Source organism: Peromyscus maniculatus, chromosome 7, assembly GCF_049852395.1.
Source record: "Peromyscus maniculatus bairdii isolate BWxNUB_F1_BW_parent chromosome 7, HU_Pman_BW_mat_3.1, whole genome shotgun sequence".
NCBI lineage: Eukaryota > Metazoa > Chordata > Mammalia > Rodentia > Cricetidae > Peromyscus > Peromyscus maniculatus.
In genome coordinates this window covers 119,528,598-119,547,998 of record NC_134858.1, presented here as the reverse complement: position 1 = coordinate 119,547,998, position 19,401 = coordinate 119,528,598, and the positions used below count along the sequence as shown (strand labels likewise).

Sequence of the window (19,401 nt, the reverse complement as noted above, 5' to 3'; positions counted from 1 at the left end):
CAGGTGGATCTCTGAGTTCAAGGACAGCCTGGTCTACAGAATGAATGCTAGGACAGGTAGGGCTACACAGAGAAACCCTCCTGTCTTGAAAAACAAAAACAAATAAGAAACCAGTTCTGACTATATAGACCTGTTCAAAGAGTCTCAGTAAAAATATTTTTCAAGTTTACTACATATCCTTTTATTTATTGGGGGGAATGGTATGCATGTATTACAGAGCATGTGTTGAGGTCAGAGGACAACTTGCAAGAATGAGTTTTCTCCTTCCACTGTGTAGGTTCCAGGGATCAAATTCAGAGGATCAGATTTAGCAGCAAGTACCTTTTCCGGCTGAACCATCTCTCTGGCCCCCAAGAAATGGAGTTTTAGTTCATAATTCTCTCCTAATTCCATATCCTCCCTCATTCTACAAAGTCTTTTCCCTTATGGACATTTTATTTAAAGAAGCAGTATAAATCAAAATGAACTGTACATCAAATATGTCATGTTTAGAATAGACACAAACTGAGTCCTACTGTTTTTATTAACAGTTTTAATATATTTCTAGCTATCCCAATCTGTCCTTTACTGCACCTCAGATACCTGTCATGGACAATGTCAGAGGCCAGCTCCAACATGTAGAAGGGTTCTTGGGGAGGAGCGAGGAATGAGGAAGTATTAGACAGAAATACAGACGGAGACAATGAGAAAGACAGACATAGGATAGCTTCAGGAGGACCCTGGGTCAATACCCAGTCACCTGGACTTTATTCATGATGGGCTTTTTCTATATCCGCAAGGGGAGGGGCAAAAGACCTCCCCCTTTCAAGGTTGAGGTATAAAGTACCAACAAGTGTAGCTCCTTCAAAATACCTGGTAACCACGTCATTGGCCAAATCATCCCATTATGTATCTCTGCTGGGCAAAGCAAGCTCAGACTTGCAGACCTTGAGTAAGACCTCACTAGGGAGCCTCTGTGGGCCCCCACAGGACAACCAGAGGGATCATTATTGACCATCTATCATGTGAGGAAACTTCCCTGTGTCAACACTCTAAGACTAAACTCTGACAAAGTCAAAGTTTAAAACAATTTCAAAACTTTAGCTGATTCTTGAAGAAAAAGATACAAGCTCTGCAACTCAGAACATACTTAGATCTTTGAAATCATTGTACAATGTTTGCCTGTAAGATAAAATAAACAAACAAAAACCAATAGGGTGTGGTGGCAAGGGTCTTTAATCCCAGCACTCTAGGCAGGAGAGATCCCAGTGAGTTTTGAGGCCAGCCTAGTCTACAAACCAAGTTCCAGGCCATCCAGAGCTGTTACATGGAGAAACTCTATCCTGAAAACAAAACACAACATAAAACTATAGAGAGATCCTGTCTAAAAGAAGACCTGGGTTCAACTTCCAGTACCCACACCAGGAGGTTCACAACCACCTAAACTCCAAATCTAGGAGATTCCAGTGTCTACCTCTCTCTGCCTCACTCAGGAGGCAGAGACAGGTAGATCTCTGTGAGTTGGAGGCCAGTTTGATGGTCTACATAAGTAAGTTCTATGACAGCCAGAGCAACAGTTTCTCTGTGTATCCCTGGCTGTCCTGGAACTCCCTCTGTAGACCAGGCTGGCCTCAAGTGCTGGTTTTAAAGGTGTGTGCCACTACAATGGCTTCAACCTAGGCTTTCTTAAGATCATAGAAACATCTAAATCAAGTGGATTTTTTTTTGTTTTTGTTTTTGTTTTTCTTTTTCGTCTTCGCCCTAAAACTAACAAGGCTTTAAATCAGTGGCTCTCAATCTTCCTAAATGACCCTTTAATATAGTTCCTCATGCTGTGGTGACCCTCAGCCATAAAATTATTTTGTTGCTACTTCACAACTGTAATTTTGCTACTATTATGAGTCATAATGTAAATATCTGTGCTTTCTGATGGTATTAGGAGACCCCTGTGTGAAAGGGTTGTTTGATCCCAAAGGTGTCGCCACCCACAGGTTGAGAACCACCACTTTAAAATGAAAGCTGGTCAAGGTTTCTCCTTTACAGGTGACTAAGTTATTTATCTCCTAGTAGCACAATAAATTTGAAAATATGAAGTCTAACATTCAGAGATGTAGGCCTAACTATCATAACCTAACCTGATGTAGAACATTTTCTACTGGACTTAATCTCAGGAGGCAAGGGTTAGCAGCAAGTCTTTGTGTTCTCTATAGCACATTAGGATTGGAGAATAGACAAAAAATAAAGCTGCTATGACTTTAGTTTGGTGCAAGGTTAAATAAAAACACTGCCATATCAACTAGAGATGGCTCAGCAGTTGAGAATACTGGCTGCTCTTACAGAAGACCCACCTGGTAGCTCACAGTAACTCCAGTTCCAAGGGATCTTATGCCCTTTCTGGCCTCCAACGTGCTGGGATTAAAGATGCATACAGAAATACAGGCAGGCAGGCAAAACACCCATACACATAAAATATAAATAAAAACAAAGCAAACTGCTATCTGCAGAAAAATTTTTTAAAGTATCCTAGAGCAGTGATTTTCAACCTATGGGTCACAATCAACCCCTTTGGAGGTCGCCTATCAGGTATTTGCACTACAATTCACAACAGCAGCAAAATTACAGTTAGGAAGTAGCAACGAAATAATGTTCTATTTGGGGGTCACACAACATGAGGAACTGTATTAAAGGGCTGCAGCCTTAGGAAGGTTGAGAGCCACTCTCCTACGGCGAGGCTGCGGTGATGGCTCAACAGACAAAGCATCTGTATCACAAGTGTGAAGATCTAAGCTTGAACTCCCAGAGCCCATGTAAAATGCCAGATGCAAACCCATACACACATACGTGTACACACACACACACACACACACACACACACACACACACACTGAAAACAATAAAAAACTTCATTCATTAGCCTTCAGGACTGGCCACTAGGCCCCTGTACTCTTTATACCCTATGAGACAGTCTCCATTAAGTTGTCAGGCTGGCCTCAAGGTTCAAACTTAATTTCTAGCTCAAGAGGACCTTAAATTTACAAACTTCCAGTCTAGGCCAAATTCCTAAGAAATCTTAAGGAGGAACTGTTGAGAAGTTTCAGCAAGTCAAAGTGCTTATGAGAAAACTCCAAGGAAACAAGAGTCTTGTGGCCTCGGTTTCTTCAAAAACAGGGAATTGTTCTTAGATGTGTTTTCATGACCTTCCCAGGTGTGACAGACAGGAGTGAGTTCACTTTAGATTACTGACTACAACTGGCTATTATTTGTTTCTATGCCTTTATGGAAAAACATGTTTTTGCCATGAGCAGCTTGTGATTGTGATTAATCAGGTGACTCTTCTTAACCCGCAGAGTATAAACTGTGTGATGCTTTGAATAAAATTGGCCATAGCATGAGACTTTTGTCCGCCTCATTTTTAGGCTCCACTCTCCCAGGTTCATGCTGCCATTAGAGAGGTAAACAACACATTTTCAATCAGGAGGGAAAGATGAGCTATGACTTCAGACTATGGCAACTAATGCCTATGCACACAAATCTGACAAATTAGATAAACGCGTCAGTTTCTTAAAAGCTACAAACCACCACTACATCAAAAGGTAAGAGACATGTAGATGAATATTCCTCTATCAAAGAAATTAAAATATTCATTAAGAGCCTTAATAACAACAAAAGAACAGTCAGAATTATTTCCAATAGGAACAATTCACTGAATTCATACAGAAAAACTACTATATAATGTAAAGTTTTCCCCCCTTTAAATCAGTATTTGCATTCATTCCATAGTTTTATAATTCAAAAGTTAACCTGTTTTGCATTTGTACTGATGGTAACTGAAAATACACACTACGTTGTATTCTACTCTTAGCAGTGTATCTTGATTTCTGTACCACCTCTGCTTGTTAAAGTAAATCAGATACTGTATCTGTGATGCTGAGAGTTGAACTTGGAGCTTACATATGATAGGCGAGCACTCTCCCACTCAACTATATTCCTGTATGATTCTTACTTCATCTTTGCTCAGTAGTTAATCCATGCTCCAGATAACAGGAGTTTTACTAGTTTTTAAGGGTTAAAAACAAGCTGGGCAGTGGTGGCACATGCCTTTAATCCCAGCAGAGGCAGTCAGATCTCTTTGAGTTCAAGGCCAGCCTGGTCTAGAGAGAGAAACCAGAACAGCCAGAACTGCACAAAACAAAACAAAACAACAACAACAACAAAAAAAAAAACCTTAAAAACAGAAGATGCCCTAAAAAAAAAAAATAGACATTAAGCAAAGATTGTGCAGCCACATTAAGTATTTTCCTTTCAAGATCCGTATCTGTGGTGCTGGGGATCAAAGCCAGGTCCTTGGTCATTCTAGGAAAATGCTCTACTTCCGAGTTACGAGTTACGTTTCTAAGTAACTAATTATTGCTTTCTGAGTATGCTCACACCTTAGGTTTGCAAAGGTCTGTGAAAAAAATCTCCACAATAAGTTTGGTAAATGCTGAATGTACTGCAGAAACAGTTAAGGGTTGAAATGTTAAATGGGAGAGACAAAATGTTTAAGATCACTTGGTTCCTTTGTTCGGAACGCTTTGCTGTCTTCCTCTATCACGGAGTCAGGGTTCTCCTTACTCCCTTCCCTCCACTCCAGCCACACTGGGCCCTTTGCCTCCCTCGGAAACTGCTGTCCACGTCAGGCGGTTCTCAAATACACCCACGGGGTCCAGCTTCTCATCTACTTAACTGTCTTCACACCATGGCCGGCCTCTTCTCACCACCTCACTGAACAGCACTGGAAGGAATGTGTTTTTAACCCTTTGTTAACTGCCTGTGGTCTTCCAACAGGATGTAAACATAAAAGCGGCAGCTGTTTTGGTCACTGCTGTACCTTCAGAGCCCAGGACAAGCTCTCCTAAGACATCCGCAACATAAAATGTGTTAAAATTCCTGCAGTTTACAACTCTTGAGCCTAGCCGGCATGGTGCCACACGTCTTAATGCCAGTGCTTGGGAGGCAGCTTCGAGGCCAGCCTGGTCTATGGAAGGAGCTCCAGGACAGCCAAGGCCATACAGAGAAACCTTGTCTCGAAATACAAAACAAAACAAGGACTTCTGCGCCTGAAACAACTATTTCAGGAAAACAAATGTATGTTTATACATGTGTATGTATGTTTATGCTCTATGTGTGCATGTGTGTACATGTGCACGCCTGTATGTGTAAGTCTCCCTGTGTGTGTCTGTGCATTAACGAATGGCTGCACACTGGAATTCCTAAGACAACACAACACAGCGGCGGCGTATCCACGGCGCGGTCCCGGGGTTCGGGAACGCACACAAGCCCTTCCGTCGCCTGAGCGCTTTCCCCAGCGGTCCGCGAGGGAGACGGGAAGGCAGTTGACCAGCTCGTGACGAGCCAGGCTGGACGCGCAGGAGCGCGCTCCGCTGGGCGGCCCGCCCGCTCCTCCCCACGCCCGGCCCGCGGCGCGCTCCACCGCCCGGGGAGGCCCCGGCTCACCCGGTTCCCGGTTGATCTCGATGTCGAAGTGGCACTGCGGCCGGTCCTGGGCGCCCATCGCGAGCGCGGCGGCGGCGGCGGGAGCTGCGGACAGGGAGGAGGGCGCTGAGGGCGGGCGAGCCGGGGGGCGGGGCGGGGCCGGAGCCCGGGGCGCGGCCGCCAGGAAGCCGCCCGCCGCCCGCCCCGGCCGCGGGCTCCCGCACTCCCGTGGAGCTCCTCACCTGGCCGCACAGCTCCGGTCAGCGCAGGAGAACGCCCTGCCGGCGAGCCCAACGTCACCAACGGAAGGCCACCTCCTCCCGGCCCGGGCCAGCAGCCCAGTGCCACGCCAAGGCTCGCGAGACTGGAAGGAAATGTCGCGAGAGTCGAATCGCGCCGAGGGACGGCCCTTGTGCCCCGCCCCTCAGAATCAGCGGTCCAATCCCAAGTCCGCAGCCCGGTGCGAGCTGTCAACCACGGCTGGCGGCATCGCGAGACTTCCTGGTTGTCTGACCTGTGAATGAACGCGCTAGTGAAGCCGAGGTTTCCGGAGCCGACGTGGCCTTTTGGCTTGTTCTCCTTCTCGGGGTTGATACGAGTTTCCATAAATTTCCTTACGCTGCTTGTGCCGAGTTAAAAGACTCTTGGGTGCCGGGCGTGGTGGCGCACGCCTTTTATCTCAGCACTCAGGAGGCAGAGGCAGGCGGATCTCTGTGTGTTCGAGGCCAGCCTGGGCTACCAAGTGAGTTCCAGGGTAGCTAGGGCTACACAGAGAAACCCTGTCCCGAAAAACCAAAAAAAAAAAAAAAAAAAAAAAGGCACGGGAACCGGATGTGCCTCACTTGTACCTGCCAGGCTGAGACAAGAGGCTGGCCGCCAGCTTGAGGCCACCCTGGATTACTGAGACTTTCTCAAAAAAAAAAAGAAAAGAAAAGAAAAAGAAACCAAACAAAAAGCAACACCAAAGTCCCAAGCAAAACACAAACCATGGTGTGGCACACCTCGAAAGTGAAGTTCAAAGTCATCCTGAGCTACGTAACAAATATGCACGAATTTGAAGAAATGAAGCCAGGTGGCTGTAGCGATGGCGGCGCAGCACCGGTTGCAGCAGAAGTGGGTTCAATCCCAACACCCACAAGGTGGTATACAGCCATCTGTAACCCCAGCTCCAGGTCCCATCTGTTCTGACATCCGTGGACACGGGCACGCACATGATGCACAGACATACATGCAGACAAAACACTCTGCAGACAAAGGTGGATGTCTAGAAGACTGAGGTCAGAGGGGCGGGGGCGGAGCAACAAGATGTTAGCAGACCCGGACCAGCCACGTGGCAGCATATGGTTTTATAGAAACGGATTAATTTAAGATGAAAGAGCTAGCTAGCAAGAAGCTGAAGCCACAGGCTGTAGCACGACTCTTAAAAGACCTTATTAATAAAAACAAACCCAGAGCCAGGTACAGCAGGAATCTTAAAAGTTCTTATTAATAAAATCAAACTCGAGGCGAGTTATTGGGGTCCATGCTGGTAGATCAGAGAGACAGAACAAGCCACAGCTAACCTCATCTGGTCAACTTCTCAGCTGGTCTTGTTTCCTCAGACTGGAAGCTTCTGTGTCCTCATCCCAATGGCTCTCAGCTGAACTGCTGCTGGAAAGCCTGAAGCTTAACCAGCCAAAAGCCTCTAGTTTCTGGTCCTCACCCCTTATATATCTTTCTGCTTTTTACCACCACTCTCTGGGATTAAAGGCGTGTGTCACCATGCTTGGCTTTTTCCAATGTGGCCTTGAACTCACAGAGATCCAGAGGGATTTCTATCTCTGGAATGCTAGGATTAAAGGTGTGTGCTATCACTGCCTAACTAGTGGCTTTTCTGTTCTCTGACCCCAGATAAGTTTATTAAGGTACACAATATTTTGGGGAACACAATACCACCACAGCCAGGTACTCGGGTGAACGCTGAAAGATCAGAGAAACAGAACAAACCACAGCCAACCTCACCTGGCCAACTTCTCAGTAGATCCTGTTTCCTCAAACTGGAAACCTCCTTTTTTTCTTTTCTTTTTTTGTGGTGAACGCTGAAAGATCAGAGAAACAGAACCAGCCACAGCTAACCTCACCTCGCCAACTTTTTTGTCTAAAATTAAAAAAAAGCTTATAATACAAGAAAAACTATATCCAATAAGTATATACAATATATATAGTCAAAATTACATTAACAATGTCTAGTCCATTAACATTTGACAGATTCAGACAAAAAAAATTCATTACTTATCCTGTGTAAAACAAGTAGTTCCTTTTTAAAAGTAGATTCAATAATCTCCCTTTTTTATCGCATCCATATACTCTTTTTTTAGAGTAGATTCAAAAGTCTATCTTTTATCATTTCTATATCTTCTTTTTTCAGAGTAGATTCAGTGATCTAACTTTTTCTATAATAGGCCATACAGTTTACAATTAATATAAGCCTCTGAGTGATTATTTTATAAGCAGCTGTGGAACCTGGGGTGGGAGAGATTCGTCCAGACTGCTGGGCAAGCAGGACCGTTATAGATTTCCTTGTTAACAAATTCAGAAAAAAAAAATAAAAACACACTAAAAAGGTGTAAAGTGTATAAGTTTGAAAGACATCAAAAGATAGTTTTTGGTTGGTAATACAAGTCAGGATTGAAAGTGAATTAGGTACATTTTGGACTCACCAAAACAGAATAAATAATGGAGTGTTTTCTCTGAGTGTGTCAAATGTTTAAGGACTGGACATTGTTAATATAGTTCTTGACTGTATATATTATATATAGTTATTGTACTTTTGTATATAGTTTTTCTTATATTAGTTAAACCTTTTATTATTTTAGATGAAAAAGGGGAAATGTGGTGAAATATTGTGTACCCTAATAAAGCTTGCCTGAGGATCAGAGAACAGAACAAGCCACTAGATTAAACATGGAAACTAGGCAGTGGTGGCACACACCTTTAATCCTAGTACTCGGAGGCAGAGATCTGTCTGGATCTCTGTGGGTTTAAAGCCACCCTGGACTACATGAGATTGATTCAGTCTAAAAGAGAAACAGAGCCAGGCAGTGGTGGCACACACCTTTAATCCTAATACTTGGGAGTGACACTCCTTTAATCCTAGCACTTGGGATATCATGGCTTTGCTACCAGTATTTGGGAAGCACACACGCCATTAATCCAGCACCAGGAAGGAAGTGAAATGGCTGGGTGGAGAAAGGCATACAAGGCCTGAGGAGACAGGAACTAGAGCCTTTCGGCTGAGATCTTTTTGGCTGAGGACTCAGGTTTGCAGTCGAGGATTCGTGTAAATAGGATCTTGTCTCCATTTTGGCCTGAGGATTCAGTAATAGTAAGTTTCTCTAGTAGTTTGTTCCTTTGTCTCTCTGATCTTTCAGCATTTACCCCAATATCTGGCTCCGGGCTTTTCATTATAAGACCATTGAGGATGGTCTTATTCTGTCCTTGTTTACTTCATGTTTGAGCAGTCTTGTTGGTGAGATTTATGGGTGTAGCTTCTGACATTACTAGGGAACAATCTCACAACAAACTCCCAGATTCTCTCTCTCTTACAGTCTTTTTGTTCCCTCTTGGGCAAACATTCCCTAAGCATTAGATGTGGGAGTTGTTTTGAAGATGTAGCTGTTGGGATTGGACTCCACATCTTGATTGGTTGTAGTTTTCTGCAACAGTCTCTGCTTGTTGCAAAGGGAAGCCTTCTTGATGAGGGGTAAGAACTACATTTATCAGGGCTAGCCCCTGAAGGATGTCTCTTCTGCCAAAGTATTTATTTTGGTGGCCAGTCGACCCAACTTTTTGTTGTTTTTGTTTCTTTCCCTGGAAGCTGGGGATGTGGCTCAGTGGTGCAGGACCTGCTTAGAGCGTGTGAGGTTCTAGGTTCCGTCTACAGCATGGAAGGGAGAAGGGAAGCAAGGAGGAGGGAGAGGAGAGGATGGAGAAGGGGAGGGAAGAGAAAACCGATGTATCAACTTCAAGTTCATGAAAACTTCCTCCTGTTTTCATCTGGGAACTTAAGTTTCTCCTTTTATGTTTAAATCCAGTCCTCAGAAAACCATTAAAAATTGTGATAAGGATGCTGAAGTGTAGCTCTTCAAGGTTGACGGCTTCGGGTGGGGATGTGGGGGGGGAAGGGCTCAGTCTTCTCTCAGGGTGTCCACTGGGAGTTTGACATTGCCCAGTGAGTATATGAGCAACACAAAACAGAACTTGTTTTCTTCTTCTTCTGCTGTTTTGGAGAAGGTCACAATGGTCGGGGGCAGACCTGGGAGGACTGGAGTGAATGTGATCAGAGTGCATTATGTGAAATTTCCAAATAATCAATACAAAATTACATAATCAATCAATCCAGTCTTCCTGTGTCACATAGGATGGGGTTGAAATCTTGGAGGCCTGCCTGTGTTCCATAGCCATTTGTTGAAGACTTTTGTTTAGCTTCTTGTTTTTTTGACACAGAGTTTCTCTGTGTAGTTTTGGTGCCTATCCTCGATCTTGCTCTGTAGACCAGGCTGGCCTTGAACTCACAGAGATCCTCCTGACTCTGCCTCTCGAGTGCTGGGATTAAAGGCATGTGCCACCACCGCCTGGACATACTTTTGGTTTTTATTTATGGCTAAGACTATTTTTTTAACCCATAATTACTTGGCTTTATGACCATATATGATTATCAGTGCCACACTGCCATTTTTATAAAATTTGTTTTATAAAATTGTAAAGCCTGCATTATATTATCGTTACCATTTTTAAGTGCAGTTCAGTGGTATGAAGTACATTCACCTTATGGCACAGCCATCACCATCAACTGACTCAGAAGGTTCATCTGGCAGAACTGCAACCATGTCCCTTCACAAACTCATTTCCCTCTCCCCTTCACCCCTACTCTGCACAATACCTCCACTTTGTCAGTTGAGTGACTATTAGTACTTCCTGTTTGTAGAATCATGTTGTGAAGGTCTGTTTTGGTTATCAACTTGACTGCATCTGGAACCAACTAGAATCCAAGCCGCTGGGCACCCCTGTGAGGGATTCTTCTCATTGGATTATTTGAAAGAGGAAGAGTCATCCTGACTGTGAGCCACACTTTTCTTTTTCCAGATAAAAGGACCTGGACGGAGACTCTGGCCACTCACACTGTCACTGCCAAGTTCATCTGTCCTTTACTGGTTGATAGGAAAACCAGCTTCTTTGGGATTCCAACACTCTCCAGGGACCTTCCAGGCCTCCAGGGTAAGATGGGGATTGCTGAGATAGCCAGCCTCTTGGGCGGAGCAACTAATAGATTTTCAGTCTTTTCAGTAAGAGAGTGAGCCAATAGGCCCCAGTCTCCCATGGCCTTTGCTTCAGTTTCTGCCCCTAGATTTCTGCCCTCACTCCCCTTCATGATGGGCTATGACAGGATGTTTAAGCCAAATAAACTCTTTCCTCCATAAGTTGTTTTCTGTCACGGTGTTGTATCACAGCAACAGAAAGCAAACTGATACATTTGGTGTCTATCCTTTATGGCTGGCTTCATAACATAAAGGTGAAATACCTTTAAATTGCATCCATGTTGTATATCAAGCTTTTAAGTACGAAGGAGTCAAGAGTGATAGAAGTGAATATGGTCAAAATGCATTTTATATATGCATGAATATGTCATTATTCTCTGTGAGTTTGAGGCCAGCCTGGTCTACAGAAGAATTCCAGGACAGCCAGGACTACACAGAGAAACCCTGTATTGAAAAACCAAAAAGAAAAAGAGCCGGGCGGTGGTGGTGCAGGCCTTTAATCCCAGCACTTGGAGGCAGAGGCAGGTGGATCTCTGTGAGTTTGAGGCCAGCCAGTTCCAGGAAAGGCGCAAAGCTACACAGAGAAACCCTGTCTCGAAAAACCAAAAAAAAAAAAAAAAAAAGAAAAAGAAATCCATAGCCATGCCCTGGCGCACACCTTTAATTCTAGCACTTGAGAGGCAGAGGTGGGTGGATCTGAGTTCAAGGACAGCCTGGTCTACAGAAAGAGTTCCAGGATAGCAAATGCTACGGATTGAAACCCTGTCTAACAAAACAAACAAAAGAAAAAAAAAGAAAGAAAGAAAATATTGTTAAACCTATTTTGTATATGCTAACAAAAACATTTTTCCTTTTTCAGGGTCTCATGTGGCACAGGCTAACTTTGACTCACTGCCTCTACTTCCCAGGTGTGCCTAGTGCTGGTTATTCAACTTTTTTGCCTCTCAGCTCTGAATGCACCCTTTGGTTGATTCTCTGTAATGTGTAATTCAGCCTTAAGCAGGGATACTTGCTTCACCCTCTCATCCTGAAAAGAAACTTCGGTATTTTTTATAAACTAGGAGAAGAAAAGAGGTGAAAGAAAGGTGAGAACAGGGCTGTGTGATGGCATTAGTTGATTACAAAGAGACATTCTGGGATACCGAAGAGAGGTGTACATCATTGTTGTGGGATATATTGCTGTGATTGGTTCAATAGAGAGCTGAACAGCCAATAGCTAGGGAGGAGGTACAGGCAGGACTTCTGGGCAGAGAGGAAGGAAACGGATGAATCTACTTGTCCAAGAGACTCCAGGAGACACAGAAGAAGCAGGATGGGCAGTACGTGACAGAATATAGATTAATAGAAGTAGGTTAATTTAAGTTATAAGAGCTAGTAAAAAAAACAAGCCTAGGCTAAGGCCAACCTTTCATAATAAGTCTTTCTGTTGTTATTTGAAAGCTGGCTGGTGGGTCAAAGAAAGACTCATTACACATCATTTATTATTACATGATATCAGAGAATTAAGAAGCACTGTTGATTCTGGTGATATGGTATTGCTGTCACATACCTCAGTTTAGTTTTCCAGCGGGGTCTGCTTTATTACTAAAATATTTACACTTAGAATATAGTACAGTTAGCAGCAACTTTCTTCTCAGTCTAGAAAGAGCCACAGACTTCTCACCCAAGTGGCTCAGTTACTAACAATTCTGTCTCTGTTTCACAGGAGATGGGTTCCATTCTGTCATTCTGCATCAAAAGCCTCCTAGAAGATTATTCCACTGCCTTTGTAAGGCTGCCTGTGTTGGCATCTGCGATGGTAGCTAAATAAATGAGATTTCTATGCAACACGTGCTGGTACCTATGAGTGAAAAACAAGAATTAGAGGCTTGGGTTTTTTTGTTGGTTTGGTTTTGTTTGGTTGGTTTGGTTTTTTGAGACAGGTTTTGGTGCCTGTCCTGGATCTCGCTCTGTAGACTAGGCTGGCCTCTAACTCAGAGAGATCCTCCTGGCTCTGCCTCCCGAGTGCTGGGATTAAAGGCGTAAGCCACTACCGCCCAGATTAGAGGCTTGTTTTTACTCACCTTGCAAACTAGAAGAAAATCTGCCCAGTGTGGTGGAATGCTGTTCCCTCGACTGAATGACACAGGTCACCAACCTTTTTCTTACTTTTTGATTCACCTGCCTCTGCCTTCCCAAGTGCATCAACACACCTCGCTTCACCAACCTTCTTGTTTAACTTAGACTCTCATCCATTCTCACTTATCACTCACACATATGTCCTCTAGATCAAGCAACCATGACTTTTTTGTTTGGACTACAATAGTAGTTTCCTCACTCCACAGTTTATGATGAAGCCCTGCTTTATTCCCCAGAGTTGGAATGGTCACAGCACAATTTAAATCAAGATCCTGTCGTAACTGTTCTAAACCCCTCTAAAGATGCATCTCATTCCTACATGGTCTTAATGTGGGGGGGATCTCCAGTTACTTCTGTGTTCTCCTATGGCTTTCCCTTTGTTAAGTTCTGAACACAGGGCCTCCTTGATGTGGCCTGAGGGTATTCAGCACCTTTATCCTGCCTTACTTATCTCTGGGGCTCAAGGCTTCACTCAATGCTGCCTTATTAGAGAATTTCTGCCCCCTACCATAACTTACCCTACTTGATTTCTGCGGGGTTGGAAATTGAACACTGAATTTCCTGTTCATGACAGGCAAGGTACTCTATCACACCCCGCCCCCCAACTTTATCCCATTCAAAGCACTTATTATTATATATCTCATTATATTTGTTCCCTCTGGATTCTGTGTATGAGTGTTTTGCCTGCATGTATGTATGGGCACTACATACATGCCTGGTACATGGGGGATCATGCCTGGTGCCCAGGGCATCAGATGCCCTGCAACTGGAGTTACAGATGGTTGTGAGCCACCATTACTGGGAATTGAACTTGGGTCCTTTGAAAGAGCTACAAGTGCTCTTAAACTCTGAGCCAACTCTCCATCCCTCCCTCTGGATTCTGGACTCTAGAATGTCAGCTCCACAAGAGATTTGGAATCTTTTGTGCTTCTTATTCCCAAGTACATCAAACACTGAGTCCATAGTACACCCAACACTTGGGAGGCAGAGGCAGGTGGGTCTCTGAGTTCAAAGCCAGCCTGGCTTATAGAGCAAATTCACAGGTAAACCTTGGAGAGAGAGAGGAGGCCTTTCTTATGATCAAGGCAAGCATACGACGGTAGCACTTCTCAATTGCTTGCCATTCAGAAAGAATCAACAGACTTGGGAAGTGCAACCTTCACAATGTGAAAAAACAGGATAGGAGATTAGTAAAGAATCAATGTACTAAAGAAAAATGTGCAGCAGGCATTTTCTAAAAAACGAGAAAGTGTTAACTATAAACTGTAAAAAATCAAACCACCAAATGTTGGAGTCAAACAAACACCTCAGAATGGATTCTGCTATTCCATTGAGGTACTTGGAGAAGGATTGTAGGTGGCTAATTGTTGGACCAAATTTAGAAAAGGGTCTCGAATTCTGTTTCTTCTCATTCTGATATCCCATGGAGAGCACATTAATTCTATCCAGGATTAACCTTTGGTTTAAGGTGGATATCTCTTCGTTGGTTGTGCGTCTCTCTCACAGACTGACTGCTAGTTAACCAAATGCCCTGACTTACTGGGAATGGACGTAAAAACCACAAATAAAGAGACCGTGGCTCTTATCTGAGCCTAGCTTTCAGATGCTTCGCTGTCATCAGCTCACAGGGCTTATGCGAAACCCTGAATAAGTTCTACCATAAACTATATGGTCTTGAGTAGTAAGTAAATAACCTATAGAGGGCAGGGGGCACAGAAGTCTTGCTATGTAATCTTAGCTGGCCTTAAACTTGTGGCCATCCTCCGGCTGCAGCCTGACAAGTGCTAGGATTACAGGCATGCAGCGCCACTCAGGCGAAGTAACTTCTCATGTATCTCCCTTTTCTCATCCGCGACCCATCACCCAGACTGCCGCACGTCCCCAGTGGCACTTACTGGACGCACTCGTTCGCTCGGCCCTTGTTCTGATACTCCACGATACAGCGGATCAGCTGGTCATTCTCCTCCAGGAGCTGAAAGGAGGGCGAAAGTGCAGGGTACCATCAGGTGCCCCCACGCCGCCAGCAGGCGCCGATCTGGCCCGGCCCCCGGCCCTCCCCACCACGGCCCGGAAGCTGCAGGAAACTCCTGCACCGGGACGCTCACCCGCTGGATGGTCTCCTGGTTGACCTTGGCCTTGCCGCGAAGCCAGTCAGGGGCGAAGATGACCGACATGCTTTAAGTTCGGAATCCCGAGCCGGGGCAGCACGGTCGCGTGCTACTGACGCGAAGCTTACGCTGCGGCGTCCGTCCCCGCCCTGAGGAGGCGGGGCGAAGAGAATCGGCGACCATTGGAAGCGCTGCGGGGCGAGGCGGGGCTTGTGATTGGACGGACACGCGAGCTCGCGAACCAGCTCTTGGGAGTCTGTGACGCTCCTCTGGGGGCCGGACTTGGCGAGGATTGACAGCCACCGGCTGACCCGCCTCTCCCGCAGCCCGGCTCCCTGTACCTTCCTGAAGAAACTAGTTCCAGAGCAGTGAGAACTGTGGGTGTTGCCTCCAGCCAGCTCAAACCAGAAAGCACGGATTATAGATTTCCTGTTAGCCTGGAAAATACTTTAATATGCCTAGATTCTTTCCAGACCATAAGAAATTGAATATCAGAAGCTAGTGGTTAAGAAACTTAACTACTCTTACAGAGGACAAGAGTTTGATTCCAAGTATTTATGTCAAGTGGCTCACAACCACCTGTAGGTAACTTCAGCTCCAGGAGATCTAAAGCTCTCTTCTGGCCTGCCTGGGCACCCACATACACGTGCACATGAGTAAAAATTTGTTATGAAATCGTACTAGCTACACAGAGAAACAAACAAACAAACAAAAAAGAAATCGTACTAATTGCTTGTTGCAACCCTAAAAAGTATGAGTATTTTCCATTTTATAGATCAGAATATAGATGCATTCCCCTGAATCCTATTGGTCAAATGACCGCCAGACTCTGAGCCTGGGTAATATGGCTTTAGAACTTCATTTAAGGGGGAGATCTTGAGGGACTTCCTAGAGCTTCATTTCCCTGCCCTAGAACAGGTTTCCCCTAACCCCTTTCAGGCTTGTAAGCCAGCAGCTTCCACCTCATTTCCCAGCATGAGGCTTCAACGAGAGAAGTTGGGGTGACCTGCCTGAGTGGGGTCAGGACTCAGAGCTCCTTGCTTCTCAAGTTCCGACATCAGGTTCTCTCCCCACGGGAATCTCCCAGAGATTCTGCAGAAGACAGGATGGGCAGAAGCAGAGCCATCAAGAACAGGATGGAGACCTTGCTTTATGCCACTCTGCCTTTAACAATTCTGTTTTTTAGACAGTGGAGGAATGGCATTAGCAGGAGATGGTGTTGAGGGGGGCAAGTGCAGGGGATGGACAGTGGCCCAGCCATTGAGGGAGGCCAAGCCCTCCAGGGCAGGAGACGTCTCAGCGTGGAGATGTGCACATTACAGAGATGATAGGGCTCAACTCTGAATTTGGCATCTGCTGGATGACATCAAGGACCTGGCTGAGGGCTGGAGAGATGACTCAGCAGTTAAGAGCACTGGCTGCTCTTCCAGAGGACCTGGGTTCAATTCCCAGCACCCACATGGCCGCTCACAACTGTCTGTAACTCCAGTTCCAGGTATCTCCTCACACAGACAAATGTGCAGGCAAAACACCAATACACACCAAATAAAAAGAAAAAAAAAAACAAAACAAAAGAATTGACTGCCAGGCATGGTGGTGCACCCCTTTAATCCCAGTACCCGGGAGGCAGAGGCAGGCGGATCTCTGTAAGTTTGAGGCCAGCCTGGTCTACAGAGTGAGTTCCAGGACAGGCTCCAAAGCTACACAGAGAAACCCTGTCTTGAAAAAAGAAAGAAAAAAAAAAAAGGACCTGGCTGAGGTTGGCAATGTGTGTAGTACAGCTCCACGTGGCGGTAGAACGTACAACCCAGGAGGAATGGATAGTAGGTGGGACAGGATGACCGTGCAAGGGTGTCAGTGTGTCAGAAACAGTGTGATAGATATGATCACCCTGGGACTCCCAACTTATGTGGAAGGAAGTTAAAATGAAAAAAAGAATTAATGAAAAGGGCAAAGTAGAGGGACATGGACTAGAAATTTCTAGTTTGGGAGGGAGGCAGAAGAGGAGAGGACAGAGATCAAATGTCTAAAGTTATAAATAACTACTTGTGGAAGTTGTCTGTGGAGATGTAGAGATTGTGGGGGTGGAGAGCTGAAGAGGCTTGGAATGGAAAGCCTCTGAAGATGACAGTGGTTGTGAGCAGTCAGTGACTGGAGATGAGGGCTGGGATTATAGGTATCACATCTTACCCGTTTCCCATTCCATTCTACGCTAGTGCCAGGGGCTCACCAGGTGTACCAGACAGAAGGTGAAGGAACATTCTATCTAAATCACTCAAGTCTCAAATACTAATGTCCCAAGGCTCCATCCACATTTGAAAAGATCTTATTTTGTTTATTTGATTTTGATTTTAAGATAGTGTCTCAGATAGCCTGGGCTGGCTTCAAACTCACCAGGAATGATTGTGAGCGTGACTCTCCAGAGTGCTGGAACTGTAGGGGTTCATGTGCTGGGGGTAGAGCCCAAGGCTTCACTCATGAATGCTAGGCACACACTTTCCCACATGAGCCACACTCTAGCTTGGATGTTTCTATCTTGTTTTGTTTTGTTTTCATTTTTCCAGACAAGGTTTCTCTGTGTAACAGAGTAACTGTCCTGAACTTGCTGCCTTCCAAGTGCTTATTTATTTATGTGTATGAATGCTTTGTCTGTATATGTGTATGTGCACTGCATGCCTATCTGGTGCCTGTGAATGTCAGGAAAGGGTATTGAATCCTTTGGAACTGGAGTTACAGAAGGTTGTGTGTTGTGGAATATTACTTGAACTATATAAAGGTGTGTTGCATTTGTTTATGCTGCATTTGTTTAACAATGTAAAGATGTGTTACATTTGTTTATGCTGCATTTATTTATGTAAAGATGTGTTGCTGTTTTACCTTACCTGCCTAAGGCACCTGATTGGTCTAATAAAAAGCTGAATGGCCAATAGCTAGGCAGTAGAGAAATAGGGCAGGCTGGTGGGCAGAGAGAATAAGTAGGAGGAGGAATTTAGACTCGAGAGAGGGAGAGGAGAGAGAATGATGGAGAAAGAGAGAGATGCCCAGGGCTAGCCAGCCAAGCAGCCTCCATCCAGACAGACACAGAGTAGGACATACAGAATGAAAGAAAGTTAAAAAGCCCCAAGGCAAGCCGGGCGGTGGTGGCGCACGCCTTTAATCCCAGCACTTGGGAGGCAGAGCCAGGCGGATCTCTGCGAGTTCGAGGCCAGCCTGGGCTACCAAGTGAGCTCCAGGAAAGGCGCAAAGCTATGCAGAGAAACCCTGTCTCGGAAAAAAAAAAAAAAAAAGCCCCAAGGCAAAACGTATATGAAGAGAAACAGGTTAAAATAAGTTATAAGAGCCAGTGGGACAAATATAAGACAAGGCCCAGCATTCATAACTAATAATAAGTCTCTGTGTCATGTTTTGGGAGCTGGTTGGTGGCCCAAAAGGAAGGCTGCTACACTGGGTAGCGGGAGCCCCAGGTTCTCTGCAAGAGCAGTAAGTGCTCTAAACTCCTGAGCCAATTCTCTAGCCCCACTGTTTTGTTTTGTTTTAATAGGGACTTAAACTGTAGTCAAGCTGGCCTAGAATTCACTATTCCACCCAGGCTAGCCTCAAATTCATGGCAATGTTCCTGCACCAGCCACCTGAATACAGATAATACAGGTGTGAGCCACTACACTGGCTAAATCCAGAATTTTATAGGTCTAGCATCAAAGTTTCTCTAGACAGAGCAAACAATGGACAGGGTCTCCTTTATCTACCAGTTTTTCTCTGTGAATGTTATGACCCAGCCTTGCTGGGGCTCGTTATACACCAGCCCTGACTCAGTGTGGGAGGGACTATGGCAGGACTTGAATACCAGCAATGCCCAGAGGCTATCTTAGACTATCACAAGTCTTCCTCTGTTCATTTTGTAATTTGTCTGTGGTTACATAAGCCCAGTTTCCATTTCCACCCACAAGGAAAATGCCTTTTAGAAGTCTTCACTCAGCTCAGCTCTCTCCACCGACCTGCAACCTGTCTATCCGGCTGCTGTGTTTGCACCTGTACTAGGCTTCCCCACAATGACAGAACTGCTGAGGCTGTTTCTGTCTATGTGAGGATTTACTAAGAGAATGTGCTCACGTGGTGATGGAGGCTGAGAACCCGGGGGGGGGGGCACTTCTGGGGCTCACTGATTTGCACTTGGCCTCAGAATCAGGAAAGCAGACTCTGGGAATGTGGCTCAGTGGGCAGAGCTCTTGTCTAGCAAGCAGGAAGCCCTGGGTTAGAGCTCCAGGGCCACACAGACTGGTTGTGGAGGCACACTTCTGTAATCCCAGCACACAGGAAATGGAGGCAGGAGGATCAAGTTCAGAGTCACAGTCGGATATGTAGTGAGTTCAAGGTCAGTCTGACATACATAAGGCCCCTTCTCAAAAAATAAAAATGAAGTATCA

At 45.2% G+C, this 19,401-nt stretch overlaps 2 protein-coding genes across 4 annotated transcripts in view; both read right to left on the bottom strand.

Annotated features, from left to right (window-relative positions):
* The window catches only part of Nktr (natural killer cell triggering receptor), a 38,841-nt gene extending 32,990 nt beyond the window's left edge, over positions 1-5,851 (bottom strand). For 2 of the 3 annotated variants that reach the window (XM_076577407.1, XM_076577405.1), the window contains exons 1-2: positions 5,697-5,849; positions 5,476-5,559 (exon numbers count right to left, since the gene is read on the bottom strand). In XM_076577407.1, coding sequence (XP_076433522.1) covers positions 5,476-5,533 — 58 coding nt within the window. In that variant the 5' untranslated portion in view covers positions 5,534-5,559; positions 5,697-5,849. Of the gene's footprint in view, positions 1-5,475; positions 5,560-5,696 lie in introns of all 3 variants that reach the window. The other variant, XM_076577406.1, reaches the window with a different exon arrangement.
* A 6,454-nt stretch (positions 5,852-12,305) lies between these two features.
* Ss18l2 (SS18 like 2) lies at positions 12,306-15,131 on the bottom strand. Its single transcript, XM_006982904.4, has 3 exons — positions 14,975-15,131; positions 14,765-14,841; positions 12,306-12,591 (listed from the first exon to the last, which is right to left on the bottom strand). The coding sequence occupies exons 1-3, from the start codon at positions 15,041-15,043 to the stop codon at positions 12,504-12,506; spliced, it is 234 nt and encodes a 77-aa protein (XP_006982966.1). The 5' UTR covers positions 15,044-15,131; the 3' UTR covers positions 12,306-12,503.
* Between the last annotated feature and the right edge of the window lie 4,270 nt (positions 15,132-19,401).

Excerpts from the sequence above, each read along its gene's own strand:
- Ss18l2 (XM_006982904.4), bottom strand. The coding sequence starts at position 15,043 with ATGTCGGTCATCTTCGCCCCTGACTGGCTTCGCGGCAAGGCCAAGGTC. Across the intron at positions 14,842-14,974 it reads ACCAGGAGACCATCCAGCGG|CTCCTGGAGGAGAATGACCA; the intron begins GTGAGCGTCCCG and ends CCCTCCTTTCAG. Across the intron at positions 12,592-14,764 it reads CGAGCGAACGAGTGCGTCCA|GTACCAGCACGTGTTGCATA; the intron begins GTAAGTGCCACT and ends TTTCACTCATAG.